At 38.3% G+C, this 26,556-nt stretch overlaps 1 protein-coding gene across 4 annotated transcripts in view; it reads right to left on the minus strand.

Annotated features, from left to right (window-relative positions):
• The window catches only part of sws (patatin like phospholipase domain containing sws), an 874,342-nt gene that overhangs the window by 837,321 nt on the left and 10,465 nt on the right, over positions 1-26,556 (minus strand). For all 4 annotated transcript variants that reach the window (XM_067138236.2, XM_067138235.2, XM_067138234.2 and 1 more), the window contains exon 2: positions 10,249-10,333. In XM_067138236.2, the coding sequence (XP_066994337.1) occupies positions 10,249-10,333 (85 nt within the window). The remainder of the gene's footprint in view (positions 1-10,248; positions 10,334-26,556) is intronic.

Below are 26,556 nucleotides of genomic sequence, written 5' to 3' on the forward strand. Positions count from 1 at the left end.
TTTAGATCAACTTTGCTTTACGGGAATGAAAGCTGGGTGGACTCAGAATATATTATTCATAAGTTAGAAGTAACAGACATGAAAGTAGCGAGAATGATTACTGGTACAAACAGCTGGGAACAATGGCAGGAGGGTATTCAGAATGAGTAGATAAAGGCTAAGTTAGGAATGAGCTCGATGGATGAAGCTGTACGCATAAACCGGCTGTGGTGGTGGGTCACGTGAGGCGAATGGAGGAGTATAGGTTACCTAGGATAACTGAATCTTTTATGGAGGGTAAGAGAAGTAGAGGGAGACCAATACGATGATAGTGAGACTCAGTTTCTAGCGATTTAAAGATAAGAGGTATAGAACTAAATGAGGCTACAGCACTAGTTGCAAAAAGAGGATTGTGGCGACGTTTAGTAAATTCACGAGAGGCATGCAGACTGAACAGAAAGGCATAACGGTCTACAATGATAATGTATGTATGTATGTATGTATGTCACAGAATAAAAGCAATCTTTAGAAGTTTATAGATGTAAAAATTGGTACTTAGAATCTCCTTTAAAAATAAAGAAAAACATATTTTTTTTGTTTTTGGAAAATCCCACTAGGAGGGGTGAAAAAGGGTGAAAAATGGGTTGAATGCCTTTAATGAGGACACTTATATCTCAGAAACCAAATATATTACAGACCTGAAAATTGTTATTTGGAATCTCCTTTAAAAATAAAGACACATTTTTTTTTTGTGGGAAAATCCAATTAATGAGGGTTAAACAAATGGGCTGAATTTTGAGAAAGACTATATCCACAGTACATCTCAGAAACGTAAAATGTTACAGACGTAACAACTGGATTTGGAATCTCGTGTAAAAGTGAAGAAACATAGGTGATTTGTTTTTGGAAACTTTACTCAAGGGGAACTAAAATGAGCATGTCTACAGTATATCTCAAAAACTTAACATGTTACAGGAGTGAAAAATGGTATTTTTTATCTCTATTAAACTTTTACACTCCTATGTCGACTGCGGTTCGACATTAAAATATTAGGCTTGCACTCCGATGTCGAGCTCCACTTGACATTACAATATCTCGTACTTTCAGCGCTCGTATGACGACTGTGCCGTGTTCTGGTACTGTAGAGCTTTCTAACGGTCTCTGAGAGAATACGTTTCCCTATTTACAATAGTTTGCGGGAATTGTGGTAACTTTAAGCTCTGTTATTCTCGACTATTTATGCAAGTTCACAGATGTTGTTTGGATGTAAACATGGCCTCTGCTTCGTCTTCACTCACAGAACTGGATATTTTAGAACAGTTAGTGGTGACTGATTATGAGAAATGGATCACGAATGATAACATTGTGAAAAGGTAATCATTAGCGCTCAGATTCGAGCATATTAGCATATTTTTTTCCTGAATAGTACACATTGAAAGAAGCCTTTCGGTGGTATTTTCATCTCTCTGGGACCTACAGAATTTAAATTTATCGAGCATACAAAAGTATAAAACCGCGGTTTTCAGAATACAAGCATATAAATGCATATTCTTGTGGTTTTCATCTAAATAGTTTGTTTTTCTTTGAATTCCCCCCCGAATTCGGGCTCTGACCATCCTTAAGGTTCTAAAACAGAAATAATTATTGAAAAGCCTATCTGGTGCGAATAATAGAACCGCAGGTTTTTTACCATTAATGAGGTCATTCACACACCCTAATTAGCCTCTGCCGGTTAGAGTGCGACTCGTCAAATAAGCGATGGAACCCGTAAGCATCCTTTCACTTTGATGTATGTGGTGTTTTAGTGGTGTGCCTATTTTGGGAACCCGAATTGTTTAGGTGTCTTTTCCCATGAAGTGGTGGAAGATCCGACCCGGTCAAGTCAAATTTCTGCATTCTACTCTCAGTTCTCAGTTCAATAATAACAATGTTATTTGTTTTACGTCCCACTAACTACTTTTTTAAGGTCTTCGGAGACGCCGAGGTGCCGGAATTTAGTCCCGTGGGAGTTCTTTTACGTGCCAGTAAATCTACCGACACGGGGCTGTCGCATTTGAGCACCTTCAAATACCACCGGAATGAGCCAGGATCGAACCTGCCAAGTTGGGGTTAGAAGGCCAGCGCCTTAACCGTCTGAGCCACTCAGCCCGGCTAGTTCTCAGTTCCTAATCATATCCATACGTACCTATCGAGTTCTTGTGATTTTTAACTATGCGATGCCTAAAGTTCAGGAATCTCTGAGTGTTTTACTCCAACGATGTGCAAAAGAAGACCCTGACTCATTTTCTACTGACGGGAAAATTCTTTTCTGCAAAATGTGCGAAAAAGAGGTAAGTTCTTATTGACATTTTCACGTCTACGTTCTTAAAGATATTACTGGTCAAACGGTTGAAATTTCAAGTAAGTCGTATGTGCAGCATACGGTGCCTACCTACTAGGTAAGTAGAGAGAAGTCTTAGAATTCGGAGTGTAGACCCGTTAGATCCTCAGATTTTACATTTCTGAGACGGTAATTGACGTTTGGATTTGCTGATTTTTCATGGGATCGTTAAGAGGGTGCCCGTATTTCTACTGCAATATTTGAAAATAATTTAATAGTCCACAATGCTTTATTTTTGTTCATTCAATGTATTTTTTTTCTCCCTTATGCGTAACTACCTATTTATTTTCAGATCAAGATTTCGAAGGGTTTACAATTTTCCCAACAAAGCCCGAAGTGGGCACTGAGCAAAAGTTGAAGAATTTAAAAAAAGGAAATCGAAGAAACAAGCGCTGATACAACCTTTGTTCAATCAGCAACAGCACTTGGACGAGTCCTCTTCCAGAGTTTGTAGGGCGTTTTTAAGCGCCACCATACCCCTCTACAAGGTCGAACATGCTGAGATTAGAGCTCTCTTCAAGGACTTTGCAGGAAGAGAGTTGCCTCATGAGTTGACCCTACGTAAAAATTACGTTTCTTCAGAGTATGAAAAGGTACGAATTCATGCTCGATTGCTGTATTCCGCATTCTCGTTTAAACAATTCAGAAGTAATTTTAACATGGATCTGGCTCTATCGTAATGAAGGTAATCTCTCGATAATACCTTCATTCCACGAAGAATATTCATTCAGGTACGTTCTTCACCAGGTTCTACACGCAATCAGGGACGACATCGGGAGCCACCCAATTTGGTTATCTATCGACAAGACCACAGACAGTTGTGGAAGATACATGGCCAACGTTATTGTTGGAAAACTCAGTCCCAGTGAACCAGGAAAGGGCCACCTAATTCTGTGCAGGGAGCTAGATGTGACAAACCATGGTACCATTTTGCAAACAGTGCAAGCAGCTCTGCGTAAGTATATTTTTGTTAAATTATTTTTCGAGCGTTTTGCCAAAGAAGAATAAGTACAGTCTGGCTATAATTTCAATGCATTCTACGTATGCTCAGTGAAGATTCTGATAGTTCTGATTGTTAAATATCTCTTACAGTCGTACGACATGTCAGAATCCCATTAACTGAATGGTTCACCCTTCATTTTATGCATTCCTGTTTCAGGCTTGCTGTGGCCAACCTTTACAGATGAGGAGGTAAACAAAGTACTCGCACTGGTGACTGATGCTGCTCCCTACATGATTAAGGCTGGGAAGAGCCTCAAGCTTCTCTACCCGAAGATGTTACATGTTACTTGTCTTGCTCATGCAATGCTCAGAGTTGCTGAGGAGCTGCGCGAAAAATCATCCAGCGTCAACAGCGTCATTTCCTCAGTGAAGAAAATTTTCGTCAAGGCTCCTTCTCGCGTCCGTGCCTTCAAGACGATGCATCCAGAGCTCCCTTTACCTCCCTAGGCCATATTGACGCGATGGGGAACTTGGAACTTGGCTGCCTTGTATTACGCTGAAAATCATAGGGCAATTGAAGAGGTAAGACGAGCTGAAATGTTTAAAATCTTCTCATTTTCGAGGTTTTCTCTATCATTCTTTTCATATCTTTTATCTTTACTCCATCATATGGCGCCTAATTTTGTAATTTTCTCAGTTATTCTCCTCAGCTAATGTCTTTCATTTATATTTTTTATGCTCCATAGATATGCTCAAAAAACCATTATATGTGGTTAAATATGCAGAATATGCTCAAAAATCACTGTTAAAAACTATAGAAAGTGAAACGAAAAAAACCAATAACATATCTTTATATACGAGCTTTATTTTCTAATTGTATGTGTGATACACTGCGATATACTTGCATTCAAGTTTCAAGTATATATATGAGAAGTTTTCTTATAAAAGTTACAGTTTAAAAGTTCATTTACAAGATGTTCAGAATTAGGTGAGTCAATGAAGTAGATCTGCATTGCTCTGTACAATAAGAATTGTTTCTATTTTTTCAGTTTTGAATTATTTTCTTAAATCAGTCAATAAAAGTTTCAATGATGAGAACGATCTTTCAACGTCAACTGGCATGAGAGGTAAATACTTGAATGATGCTGCTTTTTGTGCAGAGTAGTTTGGAAAATCCTCTGATGGTTCAGACTCGCCACGCAGCATCCTCTCCAAGTCCAATGCTACACTCCAACCGGGATTTCGAGCCTGCACAAACTCCAATTTTTGTTTCACGGTTTTCCGAGTCTCTCCAGGCCACGAATCGGCTTCTTGGACGACTCCTTGTATTGTAGCAACCACTTAAACCAACTCCATCCCTCGCGATTCCAACTTTAGGATGGCCTTAGGAATGACGCTCATGTAGGCTTTTATGAAAGTCAAAGATGGCATCAAGCCCTTCATTTTAAAAGCAGCCTTAGCTTTCGCGATGTACTTGCTGTCCGCCTCATCAAACGTATTGATCACCTGGATGGGTTTTTCGAGCATATCTATCGAGCATATAACACATGGTTTTCGAGCATATCTGGAGATTTTATCAAGCATATCGATCCGAGCCCTAGTAATCATCATTGTAAATATATTCATGTAACATACTAATATTTTGTGTTAGATTCTTTTGCATTGTTCACATCCTACAGCTGTTCATAGTGCAGAAATTAATTAGGAGTGGAGCAGGAAGCATAAGCTAAGCGTAATGGAGTTCAAAAGGTTAAAACTAAGGAAACATGTATTTTTGGTTTTCAGAAAAACCACTTGGGTCGGGGGTAAAAATGACTGAAAATAAGGTTGAATTATTTTTATTAGGATACTGATATCTCAAAAATGAAGATGTTACAGACATGAAATTTGGTATTTGTAATCTCCTTTAAAAATGAAGAAATATGTATTTTTTTGTTTTCGGAAATCCACTTAAAGGGGAGGGGAATTGAAAAATTAGTTGAATTATTTTTATGAAGATACTATTATCTCAAAAACGAAAGATGTTGCAGACGTGAAAATTGGTATTTGGAATCTGCTTTAAAAGTAAAGAAACGCGTATTCCTTTGATTTTGGAAAATCCAATGAAAGGATGGGGGGGAAGGGGGTAAAAGAATTGAAAAATGAATTGAATTAATTGTATGAGGATACATCTAATAAAAACTAAAGTTGTTACAGACGTGAAAATTGGTATTTGGATCTCCTTTAAAAACATAGAAAAACACACTTTTGGGGGAAAATCATCTTAAGGGTGGGGGTGAAAAGGAGTTGAATTTATTTTATGAGGGCACATATTTCTAAAACTGAAGATGTTACAGTCGTGATAATTGGTATTTAAAAGATCCTTTACTAATAAAGAAGCAAGTATTCTTTTCCGGAAAATTCACTTAAGGGGAGGAGTGTGAAAGGAAGTGAAAAAAGTGAATTCTTTTTATGGGGATATATCTCAAAACTGAAGGTAACAGACGTGAACATTGGTATTTGGAATCTCCTTTAAACATAAAGAACTGCGCCTTCTTCTCTGGGGGAAAAAGGAGTTGAGACTGTTCATAATGTACTTTATTCTGATCATAAACCGATTATTTTTAATCTTTCCTGGGTTCATTTTCAAGAGCCATCTTTTCCTTTGGAGACCTTATAGTTAGACTACAGTAGATTCTCCCAGCATATAAATAAAAATCTAAACATATTTGAAATAAATGATAGGAATGATATTAACCGTGCAATTGTTCACCTCTATAATAAGGTCAATAATACACGGAAGTATATCATTCGTATTGCTAGAAATCCTGCGCACTTGCCTACACGTGACATGGTGCTGGTCACATTGTCAGCAATGACAATGGAAAACGATGTAATTTACAGCCAAGTAGCAGTCTTGCATAATAATAATAATAATAATAATAATAATAATAATAATAATAATAATAATAATAATAATAATAATAATAATAATAATAATAATAACAACAACAACAACCTAAATTCAACTAATAGCACCCACCCTATGTCAAAATGTGTGGACTATGAATGCAGTCCCGCCGCAGGTTCGGTACCACCAAGGTACCCAAGACAACACCACGCAGATCTCCTCAAGGATCTGACCCATATTAAAAATGCTTATAGGAAAAGATGGCAAAGATTTAGGGACCCAAATGACTGGGCGGAATACCTGGAGCTAGCCTAGGAAGTACGAAATCGATAGGTGGAAAGAAAGCCTGAAAAATGGGAGGAGCTTTGCCGTCAGATCGCGAATTTTGCCAGATTATATAAAAAATGTTAAGCATTGAATTATAAATTTCAGTATAATACCGTAGCGTAGGACAGGTATCTTGCTAGTAAAGAATATAATAGTTAAGAATATCAAATGAGACTTCTACACACAAATCATTCAATCACATTACAGTATCTTTAGCACTACGCTTGTAGCCTATATACAGAGGAGCTACGTCTCCTTCTAAACACCAACTTCCCACATTTATGTTGGTCATAAGAGAATCCAAGCTCAATTTAGGGCTTAGCAGTAAGCTGAGCTTCCACCTAAAAGTCTTTAGGATTCAAACCTGGGATACTCAGTTTGGGAGTCAAATGACTAGACCCTCTCCCTATAGTTTGAAAATATAGCAATTTCAAAACTAAGTAACAAAAATGTTAATTATATATATCAGCTTAAAAACTACATACCAGTACAAAATAATATGCATAACCCCAATCTGAATACTTGAAGGGCGAGAAAGAGTGAGGAGGAAATGGAATTATATGTACGCTAGTCACCAATACACATGAACCTGTAAGTGCTGCCTCAAACAATTAATGTTATGACTGCCTCTGATGTTCCTATTAATCATCTCAGTTCAAGTCAGTTTTAATTTTTCTTTATTTGTTTCTTAACACGTTGATGACATTGTTTTCCGAGTTTATTCATTAGGAACGAAGTGAAAAATCAGAGATACTTGAACTCTAATGGATATATTACATACTATCACACATCTTAAGTACAGCCTATAGGTGTTAGGGTGCACTGTGTGCACTGTGTGCTGAGACCGCCCAGTGGGTCTCATCGTCCACAAGTAATGCATGGGGTTCGCGCGCACTCTGTGACTCGCTGCCGACCTCACTGAAATTGGCGGTCTTTATGCAGCATTGTTTGTTTTGATCGAACGTAGTGTTGTGAAGCAACATGTTAAGTATGTATGCAGTTCTGCTGATATAATTCTTACAATGACTCGGTAAGTGAGCTGAATTTCTTACTTTCTTACGTTTCAAATGAATCAAAGATATGTATTAGTTATATTTTGAGACATATCATACATTATATCACTGCTTGGAGTATCTAGTGAACAACATTTTTTTTTCCAGAATAAATGGCATGGATGTGGAAAATATTTCTAAATTACTCCAAGAGATTATTTCGGAGGACAATGAGGAAAACGAAATTAACTCTTGCGAATCAAGCACGTGCATTCCAGATCCCCTTCTGTCAACTTCTCATGAGACTCCAAACCGACTGCGGGAAACCCGTTCATCAGCCGCAATTCTTTCCGTAAGCGATGATGATGCAGAGGATGCAAATGACAGTGGTTCATCATATGTGGCTTCATCTGAAAGTACTTCAGATGATTCATACGTCGAAGGCTTGCAGGAAGAAGATCGGCCTCGTCCACGTAAAATACAAAAGAGGGACAATCTTCAGCGTCAAGTTAATGGACAACCATCTGGGGATCAGTTGCGACAACGAACACAACACACAGGACAGATATCTGCAAATGTACAACCAGGCCCTCAAACACCAGTGATAAACCTTTCATGGCTCGATGTCACAGTTCCAACGTCCACCTACAGAGAAAATTCAGAATTTATGTGACAGGGATACGCCAATAGATATACTCAAAAGTATAATTAGTAATGACATTATTAACTTGATACTGGTGGAAACAAACCGCAATGGAAAAAACACGAAACAAAATAAATGGACAGATGTAACTGAGCCCGAGTTGTGGAACATCTTCGCACTCATTATTTATATGGGGCTAGTAAGGTACCCTAAAATATCAGACTACTGGTCAAAGCATTTTTTATACCGCAGCGCTTTTGTACCGTTAGTAATGACATGTGACCGATTTAAGGGTATTTTGAGATTTCTTCATTTTGCAGATAATGCCACACTAGATAAGTCAGACAAGCTTGGTAAAATTAGATCTTTGCTTGACCTTCTTGTGCATAATTTCAAAACTTTCAAAGTTCCTGGGGAAGCTGTAATAATTGATGAAACAATGGTACCTTTTCGAGGTTGTTTGCCTTTAGACAATACATCCCTGGTAAAGCTTCAAAATATGGTGTTAAATTGTTGAAGTTGTGCGATTCGAAAGGATACACTTACGAGGTAATTGTTTATCAAGGAAAGGTGACCCATGTTCCTTCTACATCTGATGAACGAGTCAATAATATTGTTGTTAAAAAGTTAATGCAGGATTATATTGGCCAAGGTCGTACTTTGGTAACAGACAACTTCTATAATAATTTGTCGATTGCCCAGTATTTGATAGAAAATGACACACACTTAGTAGGAACTTAAGAAAAAATGTGAAAGGTATTCCCAAAAATGTACTGCTATGTCCATCAATGAAGGGAGAGATAGTTGGCAAAGAAAGTAATTCTGGAATTGTTGTAGCAAACTGGACAGATAAACGTAATGTGAGATTCACCTCTACGAGGCATAAATGAGATCTGATTGATACAGGAAAAAAGAATAGGAAAGGCGAAAACGTAGTGAAACCTGAAGCAATTTTATACTACAACCCAAAGAAGCAAGGTATTGACTTATCTGACCAACTAAGCAGCTATTTCACTGTACTGAGGAGAACAATTAGGTGGTATCATAAAGTTGCGCTGGAACTTCTGCTTGGAACTGCTATTGTGAATGTGCTCATTTTACATAATGAAGTAATGGGGAAGAAATTTCAAATTGGAAAATTAAGAGAAGAGTTGGTCATTGGAATTTTGGGGAACAGTGTGACAAAAGCAGCTACTCTCTCCACTTCTCCCAAACGCCGTCATATTTTGAAGGAAACAGAAGAAAAAGATGGCTGAAATAGAAAAGTACGTAAACGTTGCGTCAGTTGTTACGCAAAACTAGTGAGCATTCATGACAGAACTTATGCTCAGAAGCACTGCAAGAAAGTATCCATGTTCTGTGAGGATTGTCCTAAGAAGCCATCGTTGTGCCTGCTTTGTTTTCATAAGCAACACTGAAGTGGTACCTCACACTGTTGCATTCATGCCCTTTTCTACCATCAGTGTATTACAGTAGTTTAACAAATTATTAACTGTTTTAATAATCCATGTGTACGATATAATTTTCTTTATATTATCATTAATAATAATAATAATAATAATAATAATAATAATAATAATAATAATAGTAACGATGCTGTTAAATATTCAACTCCAATACAACTGATAGTTATGATTTTCTGAACAGTGTTAACCTGAATGTCTCTATTCTTATATTTGTATACATTTTCTTCATATAAAATTATTTGAGTAATGGAACAAGCATATTGAATAATTTCTTAATTATCCTAGCTCCTATGTACTCCCTGCATGTCCCACTGTATACGAAGTTAGTTTGCCTTATGTAGAGACGAACCAGAAAGGACAAAAGCATAATCTGTGAATGGCGCGCGATACGGCTCCAGTATATATAATGGGTCATGCGACCACCGGCAGGTCTCACCATCCAGAAGTAAAGAGTTGGCGTGACCCGCCGGCGGGTCTCATAGTCGCCAAAGTGTTAACCAATACCTTTCTTACATAAGAAAGAGACTGTTATTGTTCAGTAATTTGGGTAACCCCAACCAAGAAAATCTCTATACATATGGTAAGAACAACTTTCAGTTAGGCTTTGTATTGTTATTCTTGTAACTTACCTTGATTTTTCCATTTGCGTATGAGTGCAAGGATAATTCCTAATGCAAGTGACACCACGACAAAACCAACCACCAAAACTAAAACCTGGAATTAAAAAATAAAAATTATACATTATATTTAAATGGGTACATAGTTTTATTCAACCGGCTTTACTTCACAACGACACTGATAGGTCTTATGGAGACTATGGGATAGGAAAGATCTAAGAGTGGAAAGGAAGCAATGTGGCCTTCATTGAGGTACAGCCCCAGCATTTGCTTGGTGTGAAAATGGGAAAACACAGAAAACCACCTTCAGGGCTGCCAACAGTGTTTTTTTTTTTTTTTTTCTGCTATTTGCTTTGCGTCGTACCAACAAAGAGAGGTTTTATGGCGAGGATGGGATAGGAAAGGCCTAGGAAGTGGAAGGAAGCCGCTGTGGCCTTAATTAAGGTACAGCCCCGGCATTTGCCTGGTGTGAAAATGGGAAACCACGGAAAACCATCTTCAGGGCTGCCGACAGTGGGGCTCGAACCCACTATCTCCCGATTACTGGATACTTGCCGCACTTAAGCGACTGCAGCTATCAAGCTCGGTACAGTGGGGTTCGAACCCACTATCTCCCAAATGCAAGCTTACAGCTGCACGCCCCTAAACACATGGCCAACTCATTCGGTACATACAGTCTCAAAAATACTTTTATATAAGTGACCACATCTCCTAACTATAGTTTAGGAAGGAATCAACTTTAAAATATAGCCACTGTTGATTATTACAGGGGCTTGAGACGACTTTGATCAACATGATGATGATGATGATGATGCGTGTTGTTGAAAGGGGCCTAACATCTAGGTGATCGGCCCCCAATGGTACGAAATGAGATGAAATATGACAACTTAAAAGCTGAAAAGAATTCATCCACTGACCAGAATTCAAAATGTGACGATGGAAGAATGAATGGATGAATATGGATTTAAAATAATCAGAAGATCCAACTTACAATATTGAAAGTTAAAAATAATTCCAAAATCGATCCATTGACTAGAATTCAAAAAGATGAACATAAAACAATCAGTGGATCTTAAAATAATAGTATGACTGACCAAGGGTATGCTTCCAAAGCACAATCCTCAATCGATGACACTTGTTGTCTAAAGGGGGTCCAGAATCCTAGCCAACGGCCCCTCATAATGGTACTTATCGCTAGTAAAGTAGAACCATGGTATTTCTCATGTAGCGGTACTAATCAAAAGTAATATACAATCACGGTGCCCTACACATGGTACTACTCACAAGTAATGTATACCGCACAGGTAATGCAAACCTGTAGTGTTTCTCACATAATGGCGCCAATCATAGACAACGCAAACCCATGGTGTTCCTCAACAAGGTGTACTAATCATACGGACCTGAACTATCCCGTGGTGTTCTTCAGATAGTGGGTAGTAATCAAAGGCAACGCAGACCCACGTTGTCGCTTATATAGTGGTACTAATCACAAGCTACGTAAGCCCATGGTGTTCCGCATATAGTGGTACTAATCACAAGTACTGTAAACCCCACAGTGAACCACTCTTTGCTGCTACTATTCACAAACCTATTGTGTACCTAACATAGTGGTACTACCTGCAAGTAAAGGCAACCGGTGGTGTTCCCTGCGTGATGGTACTAATCACAAGTTGTTTCATGGTTGTTAATCAACTCTTGGTCACCCCTTGTAGTCACCTCTTACAACAGGCAGGGGATACCATGGGTATATTCTTCGTCTGCGTCCCGCACGCACAGGGGGTTGTATGTTTGGTCCGGAAGAGCTATTTTATTTCACTCAAGTCCACCAGCAAGCTGGTTAAGAACCCCCCTATCTGCCACATGGGACGTACCAGCGTAGTAGGTTCATGGCTTTGATCAACAGTCCCATATACTTGCAAGTAAAAGATTAAGCCAAGGTCTTGTTTTATTAAGGGATTGATGATAAAATATGTAACTGTAATTATTTTGATCTAGTACAGTAATGAAAAGGAACACATGTATTGAATCAAATCACATAGAGATAAGAACATAAAAAAGATAAACACAATGACAGATCAGTGTGTGTAGAGAGACAGAGAGACTGGTGATGGACAATCTGAGACGGGATCTCGAGATTTTTCGAGACTAAATCAAAATCTCTTTATTTGCAAATGAGGTGTCTACCTTGGTGGCAAATGGTACACTAAAATACATTATTGTCAAGCACTAAATATTAAATTAAGAAGAGAATAAAATTTTCCTATAATACAATATTATATAATTTATGCTAACAATTTTTCTATTAAACACACAGCTCATCCTTAATAAATTTACATTCTTTACAAAATTCTACTTATAATATCTCCTGTACTATTTACAAATATAGTCAACTGATATACAGTATGTGGAATTACTTCAAATGATACTGTACAACTGGTATAAGATTAAAATTTACATTGCATTTATTTACTTTTTCTTTTCTTTACCCATTCTGGAACCTAAGTAGCACAAGGCCCTGCTGCGTCTTAACCAAAGCCCCTCTTACCACCACTTTTCAGAGTTCCTGAAGGGCCTTCACAGCTACCGTAGCGGTCGCAGGGCCCTCAAAGTCCCCACTGTACTTCACCCCTACAGGCAGTCCCCTACTTTGGCTGTCCAAACTCCTTAGACCAGGGGATGGAATTAATTTATTCACACACATTTTTTATTTACATTAACCTGCACTGGTCGAATGCCCTCTAACATTTCATTTATTTTCTCTGTTGCTGTTTATTCTCTTTTTGAATATCTGTACAGATTTTGGAAAAGGATCAAACACTACCCCTGGTAAACTGTTCCACTCCTTCACACCCTTCCCAATGAATGAAAATTTACCCCAATCGCTTCGGCTAAAATTCCTTCTAATTTTATATTTGTGGTCAGTCCTGCCGATATACAGTAATTATTTTCCAACTGAAGCCTCTCACGGATATCTCCCCATGCTTCTTCTCCTGTATAGGTTCTATATAATCCTATAAGTCTAGTTTTCTCTCTTCTCTTACTTAAAGTTTCACACCCTAGTTCCTTTAACATTTCTGATACCGGGCGAGTTGGCCGTGCGCGTAGAGGCGCGCGGCTGTGAGCTTGCATCCGGGAGATAGTAGGTTTGAATCCCACTATCGGCAGCCCTGAAAATGGTTTTCCGTGGTTTCCCATTTTCACACCAGGCAAATGCTGGGGCTCCCACGGCCGCTTCCTTCCAACTCCTAGGCCTTTCCTATCCCATCGTCGCCATAAGACCTATCTGTGTCGGTGCGACGTAAAGCCCCTAGCAAAAAAAAAAAAAAAAAAAAAAAACATTTCTGATACACTACTCTTTCTCCTGAAATCCCCTGTTACAAATCTTGCTGCTTTCCTCTGCACACTATCTATTTCTTTTATTAGGTATTCTTGGTGAGGATCCCAAACACTGTTTGCATATTCCAATAATGGACGAACCATACTTAAGTAACTTTTCTCTTTTAATTCTTTGTTGCATCCTTTAAGTAGCCTCATTATGACATGTAACGATCTGTATGCTTTCCCAACAATGTCATCCACATGACCCTTCCAGTGCAAATTACTTTCAAATCTTACACCTAAGTATTTGCACTTGCCATCTTTTGGGATAACTACCCCATCCAAAGTATATTCAAATTCAGTTTTAAACCTCCTGTTTGTAAATGTTGTAACAGTTGATTTGCCTCCATTAACCTTCATGTTATTCTCTTCAACCCATTGTTGGATACTCTTAAGGTCCCTTTGTAATTCTGAACAATCCTCAATGGTATTTATTTCCCTATAACAATTATGTCATCTGCATACAATCTTATTTTTGATGTCATATTGTTCCCTAAATCATTTACGTATATTAAGAAAAGTAACGGACCGATTATACTACCCTGTGCAATTCTATTCCAAACTTCCTCTTCCTGCGATACGTTAATTCCTCCTTTGACTTTCTGAACCCTTGAATTTAGAAATGTTTTTACCCAACGTGTAACCCTTACGTCCAATCCTATTCCCTCCAATTTCTTTAATAATATTCCATGTTCCACTCTATCAAAGGCTTTGGAAAGATCTATGGCTATGCAATCTAACTGGCCTCCTGAATCCAATTATCTGATATGTCCTGCTGAAATCCCACCAGTTGTGCCTCACAAGAAAATTTCTTTCTAACTCCAAACTGGCTCCTCATGAACCAATTTTTATCATCACATATCCCTCTGATGTACTTTGATATTAAACTCTCCAGTATTTTACAAACTATACTGGTCAGGCTGATTGGTATGTAGTTCTCTGGTTTCCTTTTATCACCCTTTCCTTTATAAATTGGTATTATTATAGATTCCTTCCATTCCTTTGGTATTACACTATTATTTATGACATAGTCAAAGAGAAATTTTAAAGAAGGCACTATGTACCACCCCATTGTCTTTATCACCTCCCCAGTAATTTGATCACTTCCTGCTGCTTTTCCTTGCTGAAGCAGTTGGATTTCTCTGAAAATATCTTCATTTGTGAATGAGAAGCTTCTTGTTTCCCTTTGTGTCTCTCCCTCTGTATCTTCTGTTCCGGTTTCCAACTCCTGGCAATCATCTACTGAATCTCTGAATTCCCTTGCTTTCTCAGTATCTGTTAAATAGTGTTCACCCCCTTCTCCCACCATTGTAGGAATTTGGATTCCTTTTCCTTTTTGATTCCTGATATATGAATACAGCTTTTTCCATTTCCCTTTGTGGTCATTACACTCTTGAAGAATGCCATTCATATAATTCTCTTTTGCTTCCTTTTTTCACTCTATTCAGTTCCCTCATTAGCTGTTTTGTATAACAGGTACAAATCTCTTCTCTCCTTCCCAAACGATTCCTTTGAATTTAGCCCAAAGTGTATCCACATTACTCCCTTCACTTATCCAACAACTGAGTTGTGATTTAAGGTAAGTCCCAAATTCATCAACTTTAGTTTTTCTGTACAATTTCTTGTCTTGTGTGACCCTCTTATTAATCCTTTATGGTACGAGTCCTACATCCATTATTACAGCCTTATGGTCACCTATTCCTTCAATTACCTCAGTTTTATCAACAATTCCAATGGTTTAACCAAGAATACATCTAGTAAGTTATTGAGACAAGTCGGTTCTTGTACTACATGTGTAAATCCTCCCTCCCAAATTAACTTATTTGCCAGTTTCTGTTCATGGGCTTCACTTGCAGCTCCATTCCATTCAACCTCAGGCAAGTTTAGATCTCCCCCAATTGTTACCACATCATTATTATTGTTTTTATGAGCATAATCTATTATTTTCTCAAATATTTCCATGTCTCTTTCCTCTCTTCCAGGCCTGTATGTTCCTATAATTCGCACCTCCTTCATATTATCACAAATTAACTTTATCCCTAATATTTCATCCCTTTCATCGGTAAACCATTCATGTGAACAGTAAATTTCCTTCACCAGAATAAACACCCTCCCTCCCTTTTTATCTCCTCGGTCTCTACGACAGACTGTGTACCCTTCTGGAAATACTTCTCTATTACCCACCCCTTCTCTCAACCACGATTCCACTCCTATCACCATATCAGTCTCATAAGATTCCATCAATGTACCAAATTTTAATTGTTTATTTACTACACTCTGACAGTTTACCAAGAGCAATCTCAGACCCCCTTCCTCCCTAAAACTTGACTGTCGCAATTGGGTAACTTGAAATTCCTTACTTTCCTGAGTTTCATTTTCTAGTTGGCTGAGCCAGCTTGAAGTACAGCTGGCAAGCACCTGCTTCTAATTTCTATAGAACACTTTTCCACCTTGTCAATACTTTATATATTTTATTATACTTAATTACTGTACATGTTTCGAGAACTAACTACTCTCTTCTTCAGTGGTGCCAAAACATCAATTAATCATTGGACTTGATACATTGGTACAAATATACTTATCAACAGAACAATTATATATAAAACTTGAAATTGTTCAAATATTTCTTTGTGTTTCAACTTTTACTTACTATGTTATTTATTACAGACTTTAAAATAGAAATTTTCAAATCATAAATGAATAAAATCTATTAAATTAGTCACTATATGCTAAAATTTTAAATCTGCTCTGCTCTTGGAACTTACGTCCTTATTTACATCTAAAAAAGAAAATGTTTCTTTGTGTCTAAATTTACCTTTACTTTGTAATTTAGTACACTTTAAAATAGAATAATTTTCAATTTCGTAAAATAAATAAATGACACCTATTAAGTTAGTCACTATTTTGAACTTAAAAAAATATTTTCTGCTCTCTTCTTGATAATTTCTCCTTTCTTTAAGTCTGCTATTTCTGAGACCTCTCACATAAATCGGAATTTCCTCCTCTTAATCCTGTCTGACCATGCTAGCCATTTTAACAGTCCAATTCTTCAGTTTCAACTAAATTTATCCACAAATTAAAATGACATAATACTGGTCTGAACCAAATAATATGTCCTCGCTTGCTGTCAATGACCTTACGGGGCGAGCTGCTACTATGCTGCCGGTTACGTAATGACCATGCTAGCCATTTTAGCCATCAAATTCTTCAGTTTCAACTGTTTACCAAATTTATCCACGAACGAAATATTATTACACTAGTCTGAATCAAACAAACAAGAACATAGTCCAAGATCCTTGTGGAATTTCTGAACTTTCTCTCTTGGCAGCACCTTTGCAAATAGATCAGCTATATTCTCAGAAGAAGGAATATAGCCTACTTAAAACAGACCGTTCCTTTTTTGAACAAGTTTTTTACAAGCATGAAGCATAATATCTATATGCTTCAACCTATCACTCATGTCAGTATTAACACTTAAATCTATAGCTGAAGCATTATCAGAATAAATTTCACATGGAGTAGCAATCATATTCTCCTGTCCTAATTCAATACGAACATCCTTAAGCCGCAGGAGTTCCCTGGTTGCTTCTGCCAAACTCGTATATTCAGCTTCCATTGTGGATCGAGCAACACAAGATTGTTTCTTGCTATACCATGATATGGCACCTCCTCCACTGAATATCCACTTACAGACCTTCTAGATTCTTTGTCCCCTCCACAACAGCATAACAATACATTTGTATAGTTTGATTACCAAAACAACAATGCAATTTCATATCTCTCGTCGCATACTACAGAATTGTTTGACAGATACAGGCGACTTCCTACAACACTTCTATACAGGCTAGAATCAAAAATTATCATCATCATTGATGGCAAGTACTCCCTTAAGATTCCCCGTGCAACACAGGTATACAACATATACAGGTCTAATACAGTCCTCCATTAGATACTCACTTAACACTCTGTCAATACAGCAAAACTTGCTCAAAAAGCAGAAACTTGTCCAATGTGTACAAAAGTTATGGTCCCAGCGCACTGGATATGGCTTTGCATGTTATTTATGTTGTATACAGCAGAATCTGTTCAACGTGGAAATGGAAAGAAATTATGAAAATAATTACTGTATAATGTGGAAATTATACTTTAGCTGTGAAATTTATTCAAGTATACCCAGTACTGCAGTTACATAAATATTTCGCCAGGGGAAGAGTCAGGTGTTTACAGACCATAACACGCTGCTCTAATGAGGTCCAGATTTCCCGAATTCCTGGTAGAATGGGATTTAAATCTCCACTAATTGCCTGACTCTTGCCATGGTTCGTAGAGATCTTTATCTTGATGTACAACTTGACCCCAATTCTAAGGTAAACATTTCCCTTACTCTGTGTCCTGTCAGTAAATTTGTGTCAGTGGTACTGATACTGAACGAGAAAGTGAAAGTTATTGAAGCGAGTGAAAAGGAAAAGTTGTCTGTGCGTGAAATCATGTCGCATTTCAAATGTTGCAAAACTCAAGTTTATAAGACTTTAAAACATACAGACGACATTACTAAGCATTGGATGGAGGGGAATGGACAAATGAAGAGGAAATCTAAGGTAACAAGCAATGAAGAAATCAATGATTTAGTGTGGGAATGTTTCGCCAGTGCCCATTCTAGATTCCTTCCGGTTAGTGGACCTTTGCTACAGAATGAGGCTCTTGCCATTGCTAAATCACTTCGCAACACTGCATTTAAAGCATCAACTGGGTGGCTGGAGAGTTTCAAACAATATCGTCTGGAATGAAATCTGTGGCGAGTCCAAAGACATGGATGGAAATGTGGTAGCCGAGTGAAAATTGAAGCTGCAAAATGTAATTTCTGGCTATGAACCTAAAGACATTTTCAATGCTGATGAAACAGTATTGTTTTTTCAAGCCTTGCATTCAAAGTCACTTGCGCTTTGTGGAGAAAAGTGTGGTGGATATAAAATGTCGAAAGAAAAACTTACAGTACTGTTGTGCGGTAACATGGAGGTGGAAATACAAAAGTCCCTGATAATCGGGAAATCAGCAAAACCAAGGTGTTTTAAAAACTTGGACCTGCGCAAGCTTCCGGTAACTTGGAGAAGCAATGGGAAAGCCTGGATGACCAGTGCTTTAATGGAAGAATGGCTGAACGAATTTAACTATAGGATGAAGAAAGAAAATCACGAAGTTATTATTTTTCTCAACAATGCCACTTGTCACCCACATGTGTTGCTTTCCAACATCAAGCCAGCCTGGTTTCCACCTAAAACAACCTGCATTGTTCAATCTATGGACCAAGGGGTGATTTACACCATTAATTTACACCTTTAAATCTCACTACAGGCAGTTATTGATGCAGTCACTAATCAATAACGTTGATACAGCTGACAACACCTACTCCCTTGCAAGGTAAGTTTCCATATTGGATGCTGTCAACTGGATCACTTTGGCTATGAAGCAGATCAAACCTCAAAAAGTTGTAAAGTGTTTTGCAAAAGCAAGATTTGCAGAAAATGACGTCAGCACACCTGAGAAAGTGAATGAAAATGCTGCAATGATATCTACGCTGAGCACACAACAGAATTTCTCATGTAATGTAGACGAATACATTTGCAGCGACGACCAGGTTGCTACTCACTACAGTTTCCAGTCTGCTGTACAGCTTCTGAAGATCCGCCGTACAGAGAATGAAGATGATGATAATCTAAGGGACAAAGACTAGGAAGAGGAGGAGGAGGAAAGAGAAAGTTAGGAAAAAATACGCACTCATGAACAAGCTATTAAGTGTGTCAGGGACAGTATGAAATTTGCTGTCAAGTCGAATTCACCGCGACTTCTTGAGCTACTGTATAATGCTAAAGACTGCATTGAGAAAGACATGACATCAAGGAAGGTGAAATAGGTTTCTTTATTAGACATGTGGAAGAAGGAATAGTTTGACAAATACAGTATTGTGTGCAATGTGTTATATGTATACTGTAGTTTGTTTATTAAACATGCGGAATAAGGCAGAAATTATCCGGTTTTCATTGAGTATGGTACATACAGTACATACTGTACATAATATGTTGAGTATGTGCAGGCCTATGCAAGGGTAATAAAAACCTACTGTACATCAAGATATTGTGTTACTGAGATTTCCATCACCAAAACTAGTCTAATGGATCAGGGGCAAGTAATTTGTGAATCTTTTTGTATAATTTTGTTCAATCCGGAAATTTGTCTAATTCGGAAAAGAAACTCAGACCCTTGCAATTCTGCTTTGAGCAAGTTTTACTGTATAATGTAACGGAGACAATGAAACTCTACCATCAGATTGTTCAACTCTTATAGACAATGTTAGCTGCTTCACCCAGATCACGAATGTCCAATTCTTTCGAAAACTCAACTTTGACACGAGCTACAGATTCTGATTCTCCAATTACAATAGCATACACATGGAACTTTCTTACAACAAATCCTAGTTTCTGCACCATTTTATCAGCATACACATTCCAATCCCTACTTGATTGTAGGAATCCATAAATACTTTTCTGCAACTTGCATACATTTTCAATCTCAAACAATTCAGGCTGTTTCATGTACACATCTAGACTTATTGGACTGTTACAATAAGCACTAGTAACTGTTATTGTGCAGCAATACCAATAAGTAGTCTCATAGTTTTCCTTCTCATGACAGGGCTAAATGTTTCCTCATAACTCATGTTCATTTTCCCTTTAAATCCCTGTGTCAAAGTCTTGCTTTATACCGTCCAATTTTTCCCTCAGCATTGTATTTAACTGCAAACACCCATCTCGAACCTATGACCATCTCACTTTCTGCCCTTGCCACAACATTCCATACATCCTGTTTCATCACCTCCATTTCCTGCCTCACTACCTCTTTCCACTTCCTAACATCTTCACATGACATTGCTTCATTATCAGTCTTAAGTACCCATACCTATAATTATTTGTTACCTACTGCATTACAACCACAAGTTTTAGCTTTCCTCTGTTTCTCTGACCTACATAACCCTTCCTAGTTTTGACTGTCATGTGCTCCTCTCTCATCCATGTTTTGAAATTCACAATGTTCTACAGCTTTTTCCTGAAAAGTGCCATGGCTTGTTATATCAGATCCTTGAACATCCGTTATATCTATCCCCATTTAATTATCCCATGACACAGGTGGTTCAGATACAACTGATTCAGGCACAGTCTATCGTTGAATGGAAATTCACTTTCCTCAAATACTACACTTCTCCTGATAACCTTCCCCCTTTCTAGACTCCCAAAGTCTATATCAATCTTTGGTGTTTGCCTTATACCCTAACATAACACATGATTTAGCCATGGAATCCAACTTCTTTCCATTGACTCTGACAGCCCAAGCTTTACATCCAAATACTGAAAGTCTTCCAACTTCATTTTTATATTATTATTATTAAATAATATTGTTTTTACGTCCCACTAACATCTTTATCCAACTTCTTATTCTATCATAACTCAAATGGCATTTGAAAATTTAGAGCTGATGAAGGACACCTGTTTCTGACATATGCAGCTGTCATGATTGCCTCCCTTCAAAACCTCCTAAGTACACCTGATTGCACTATCAAACAACATATGATTATACCTTTCATCTAAACCATTTTGCTCTGGGCTATATGGTACAGACCTCAAATGTCTCAGCCCAGATTTATGTAAATAATGTTGAAATGTTGAAAGGAGAGTGCATATAAGTCTCTGGTAAGACCCCAACTAGAGTATGGTTCCAGTGTATGGGACCCTCACCAGGATTATGTGATTCAAGAACTGGAAAAAATGCAAAGAAAAGCAGCTCGATTTGTTCCGAGTGATTTCCGACAAAAGAGTAGCGTCACAAAAATGTTGCAATGTTTGGGTTGGGAAGAATTGAGAGAAAGAAGAAGAGCTGCTCGACTAAGTGGTATGTCAGATCAAAAATTAGATGTATGGCTTTTCAGGCGTTTGCTCTATGTCAGCGGAGAGATGGAGTGGAATGACATTAGTAGACGAATAAGTTTGAATGGCGTTTATAAAAGTAGGAAAGATCACAATATGAAGATAAAGTTGGAATTCAAGAGGACAAACTGGGGCAAATATTCATTTATAGGAAGGGGAGTTAGGAATTGGAATAACTTACCAAGGGTAATGTTCAATAAATTTCCAATTTCTTTGAAATCATTTCGGAAAAGGCTAAGAAAGCAACAGATAGGGAATCTGCCACCTGGGTGACTGCCCTAAATGCAGATCAGTATTGATTGATGTTTCATTTGTATATTCAGTACCATTATTTGATTATATAGCACATATCCCTCTATCCCCTGTGAACCATGTGACCTTACCGTGGTGGGGAGGCTTGCGCGTCCCAATGAAGCAGATAGCCGAGCCACAGGTGCAACCACATCGGATGGGTATCTGTTGAGAGACCAGACTAACGATTGGTTCATCGTGAGGGCGGTAGCAGCCTTTCAGAAGTTAAGAAGGCAGCAGTCTAGATGATTGACTGTCCTTGTAATAATACTCAACATGGCTTAGCTGTGTTGATACTGCTACACAGCTGAAAACAACGGGAAACTACAGCTGTAACTGACTCCTGAGGGCATGCAGCTCTCTCTGTATGAATGATGTACACAAGAACCTCATTTACCCGGCCCTCATTAATCCGGATCTCCGGTTTATCTGGATCGAAAATAACAAACATTTATTTTTACTTGTATAGTATTTCTTTTAGGGTGTCGACTCTTCTTGAATGTCTTTTCCGCCAAGCATAGTCAAGGACAGGAATTGGAAGTAGTTCGGCCACGGTCTATCAAAGGTACCGTCCCAGCGTTCGCCAGGAATTGATCATGGGAAACCGTGGAAAACCATTCCTGGGACGGCCGAGATGGGATTCGAACCCACGCTCTTCTGAATGCAATGCACTATTAATGCATTGATGGTGAATTCGAAAATGAAACCGGCGCTCCATCACAAGAAACTACAACTCATGGAGAGGCAACAATGCAGCTGGACAAGCTGATGGTCTATTTAGAATCCTGGACTGAAACCACATCAGCAGAACTGTTGTTAGGAAAATGTCTTCGTGATCGTACTGCATGCAAACGCTATACAAATGTAAACAGAAAACTCACACATTACTTTAGTGCATAAAACAGAGTTGTAAATGTATGAAAAGTGTTATTATATTGTTTTTTACAATTGAAAAAAGGTATTACTGTACAACTTATGTTAATAGATTATGAAACATGTACTGTATTATTTTTTAGTTTTTCCGGATTATTCAGATTTTCGATAATCTGGATCAGATCCGGTCCCACTTAATCTGGATAAACAAGGTTCTTGTGTACTGATGACGGCTCCCTTCGAGGTAAAATATTCCGGATGTAAACTAGTCCCCCATTCGGATCTCCGAAGATGGATACTGACATTCTGCGAATCGGAGCGTGGAATGTAAGAAGTTTGAATCGTTGTGGTAGGTTAGAGACCTGAAAAGGGAGATTGATAAAGATGTAGTTGGCATAAGTGAAATAGGTTGGCAGGAAGAAGAACAAGATTTTTGGCCAGGCGACCACGGAATTATCTCTTTTTTTTTTCTTTGCTATTGGCTTTACATCGCACTGACACAGATATGTCTTATGACAACAATGGGACAGAAAAGGGCTGGTACTGGGAAGGAAGCGGCTGTGGCCTTAATTAAGGTACAGCCCCAGCATTTGCCTGGTGTGAAAATGGGAAACCACGGAAAACCATCTTCAGGGCTGTTGACAGTGGGGTTCGAACCTACTATCTCCCGAATACTGGATACTGGCCGCACTTAAGCAACTGCAGCTATCGAGCTCGGTCACAGAATTATCAACGCAAAAACCAAACAGGGGAATTGCAGGAGTTGGTTTAATAATTAATAAGAAAATAGGGCAGTGGGTAAGCTACTACGATCAGCATAGTGAAAGAATTATTGTCGTCAAGATAAACACCAAATCAATGCCCACCACAATAGCGCAGGTCTATATGCCTACTAGTTCAGCGGATAATGAGGAAACCAAAATAATATATGAAGAGATAGAAAATTTAATACAATATGTAAAAGGTGACGAGAATCTAATTGTGATGGGAGACTGGAATGCAGTTGTAGGCCAAGGAAGAGAAGGTAACACAGTAGGAGAATTCGGATTGGAACAAAGGAATGAAAGAGGAAATCAGCTGGTTGAATTCAGCACTGATCATAATTTAATTCTTGCTAATACTTGGTTCAAACACCACAAACGACGGCTGTATATTAAGATGAGACACTGGAAGGTATCAAATCGACTTCATTATGATTAGGCAGAGATTCAGAAACCAGGTGTCGGATTGCAATACTTTCCCAGGAGCAGACGTGGACTCTGACCACAACTTGTTGGTCATGAAATGCCATATGAAGTTGAAGAAATTGAAGAAAGGAAGGAATGCAAGGAGATGGGATCTAGAGAAGTTGAAAGAAAACAGTGTGAAGGATTGATTTAAGGAAAATGTTGTACAAAGACTAAATGAAAAGGCTGAAGTAAACATAATAGAGGAAGAGTGGATAGTCATGAAAAAATGAAGTCAGTAGGGCTGCTGAAGAAATGTTAGGAAGGAAGAAAAGATCAACTAACTCGAGAGATACTAGACCTGATTGATGAATGACGAAAGTACAAGAATGCTAGAAATGAAGATGGCAGAAAAGAATACAGGCGATTAAAGAATGAAGTGGATAGAAAGTGCAAGGTCGCTAAGGAAGAATGGCTGAAGGAGAAGTGCAAGGATGTCGAAGCTGGTATGGACCTAGGAAAGGTGGATGCGGCATACAGGAAAATCAAGGAAACCTTTGAGGAAAGGAAATCTAGGTGTATGAATATTAAGAGTTCAGATAGAAAGACAGTTCTAGAGAAAGAAGACAAAGCAGAAAGATGGCAGGAACATATCCAACAGTTGTATCAAGGTAAAGATGTAGATGATTTGGTTCTGGAACAAAAAGAGACTGTTGATGCCAATGAAATGGGAGAGACAATTTTGAGGTAGAGTTTGACAGAGCTGTGAGAGACCTAAATAGGAACAAGGCACCTGGAATTGATGACATTCCTTCTGAATTACTTACTGCCTTAGGAGAAACCAGCATGGCAAGGTTATTCCATTTAGTATGTAAGATGTATGAGACAGGAGAAGTGCCATCCGATTTTCGGCAGAATGTTGTTATACCTATTTCCAAGAAAGCTGGTGCTGACAAGTGTGAAAACTGCCGCACCATTAGTTTAGTATCTCATGTCTACAAAATTTTAACATATTATTTACAGAAGAATGGAAAGACAAGTTGAAGCTGAGTTAGATCAATTTGGCTTCAGAAGAAATGTAGGAATAGGCTATGTAAAGTAATCCTGACTTTACATCTGATCTTAGAGGATCGAATTAAGTAGGCCAAGCCCACGTACAAGGTGTTAGTAGATCTAGAAAAGGTATTCAATAATGTTGATTGGACCAAGCTATTTAAGATTCTGAAGGTGATTGGGATCAGAGACCGAACAAAGAATTATCTGCAATCTGTATAAAAATCAGTGTGCAGTAATAAGAATCGAGGGCTTGGACAAAGAAGCAGCAATCCAGAAAGGAGTGAGGCAAGGCTGCAGTCTGTCCTCCTTCCTTTTCAATGTTTACATAGAACAGGCAGTAAAGGAAATCAAAGAGGAATTTGGAAAGGGAATCACAATCCAGGGAGAGGAAATCAAAACCTTGAAATTTGCCAATGATATTGTTATTTTATCTGAGACTGCAGAAGATCTCGAGAAGTTGCTGAATGGTATGGACGAAGTCTTGGGTAAGAAGTACAAGATGAAAATAGTAAGTCCAAAACAAAAGTAGTGGAGTGCAGTTGAACAAAGGCAGGTGATGCAGGAAATATTAGATTAGGAAATGAAGTCTTACAGGAAGTAAGTGAATATTGTTACTTGGGTAGTAAAATAACTAATGATGGCAGAAGTAAGGAGGACATAAAATGCAGACTAGCACAAGCAAGGAAGAGCTTTCTTAAGAAAAGAAATCTGCTCACTTCAAACACTGATGTAGGAATTAGATGTTTCTGAAGACTTTCATCTGGGGCATGGCATTGTATAGAAGTGAAACATGGACGATAACCAGCTACATTATTAGTAAATGCAACTTTAAATCCTTTAGCAAAAATAGGCAAGTACAGCACATCAGTAAGTTTAATTTTCCATCCTGTTAACATTCTGACAGATACTGGATACTGAATCGAATTGGTGAGAGGAGATCGATTTGGCTAAATTTATAATACCAATATAATGGTCCGTTATTGGACATTATAAATTTTCCGGCTAACTCATTCTTTGTTGCCTGCGTTTCGCCCTCGTGTGCTAAGTTAGGCTCGTCAGTTGGGACTTAGCACACCACCCAAGACGCGAGGCTAGTGCATACCGTGGAGGCCACTGCATAGGCTACTTGAAGCCACCAGCAGTGCCAATGCACTATGAGAGCTATGTCTCATTTCCAAAAATTGATGCCTGCCTGGCCATCAGATGATACAGATGTTGATTCCCATAGGGAACTTAAAATATTTGTCCTGAATGAGTAAATGAGTATATTGGTATTATAAATTTACTCATTCAGGACAAATATTTTAAGTTCCCTATGGGAATCAACATCTGTATCATTGGCTAAATTTGACGAGAAGAAGAGATGGAATGATAGGACACATCTTAAAGACACCCAGGACTTGTTCAGTTGGTTTTTAAAGGAAGTGTAGGCGGTAAGAACGTAGGGGTAGACCAAGGTATGAATATGACAAGCAGGTTAGAGCAGATGGGGGATGCAACTGTTACGTAGAAATGAAAAGGTTAGCACAGGATAGGGTGGAATGGAGAACTGCATCTAACTAGTCTACGGACTGATGACT

This window comes from Anabrus simplex, chromosome 1, assembly GCF_040414725.1.
Source record: "Anabrus simplex isolate iqAnaSimp1 chromosome 1, ASM4041472v1, whole genome shotgun sequence".
Taxonomy (NCBI): Eukaryota; Metazoa; Arthropoda; class Insecta; order Orthoptera; family Tettigoniidae; genus Anabrus; species Anabrus simplex.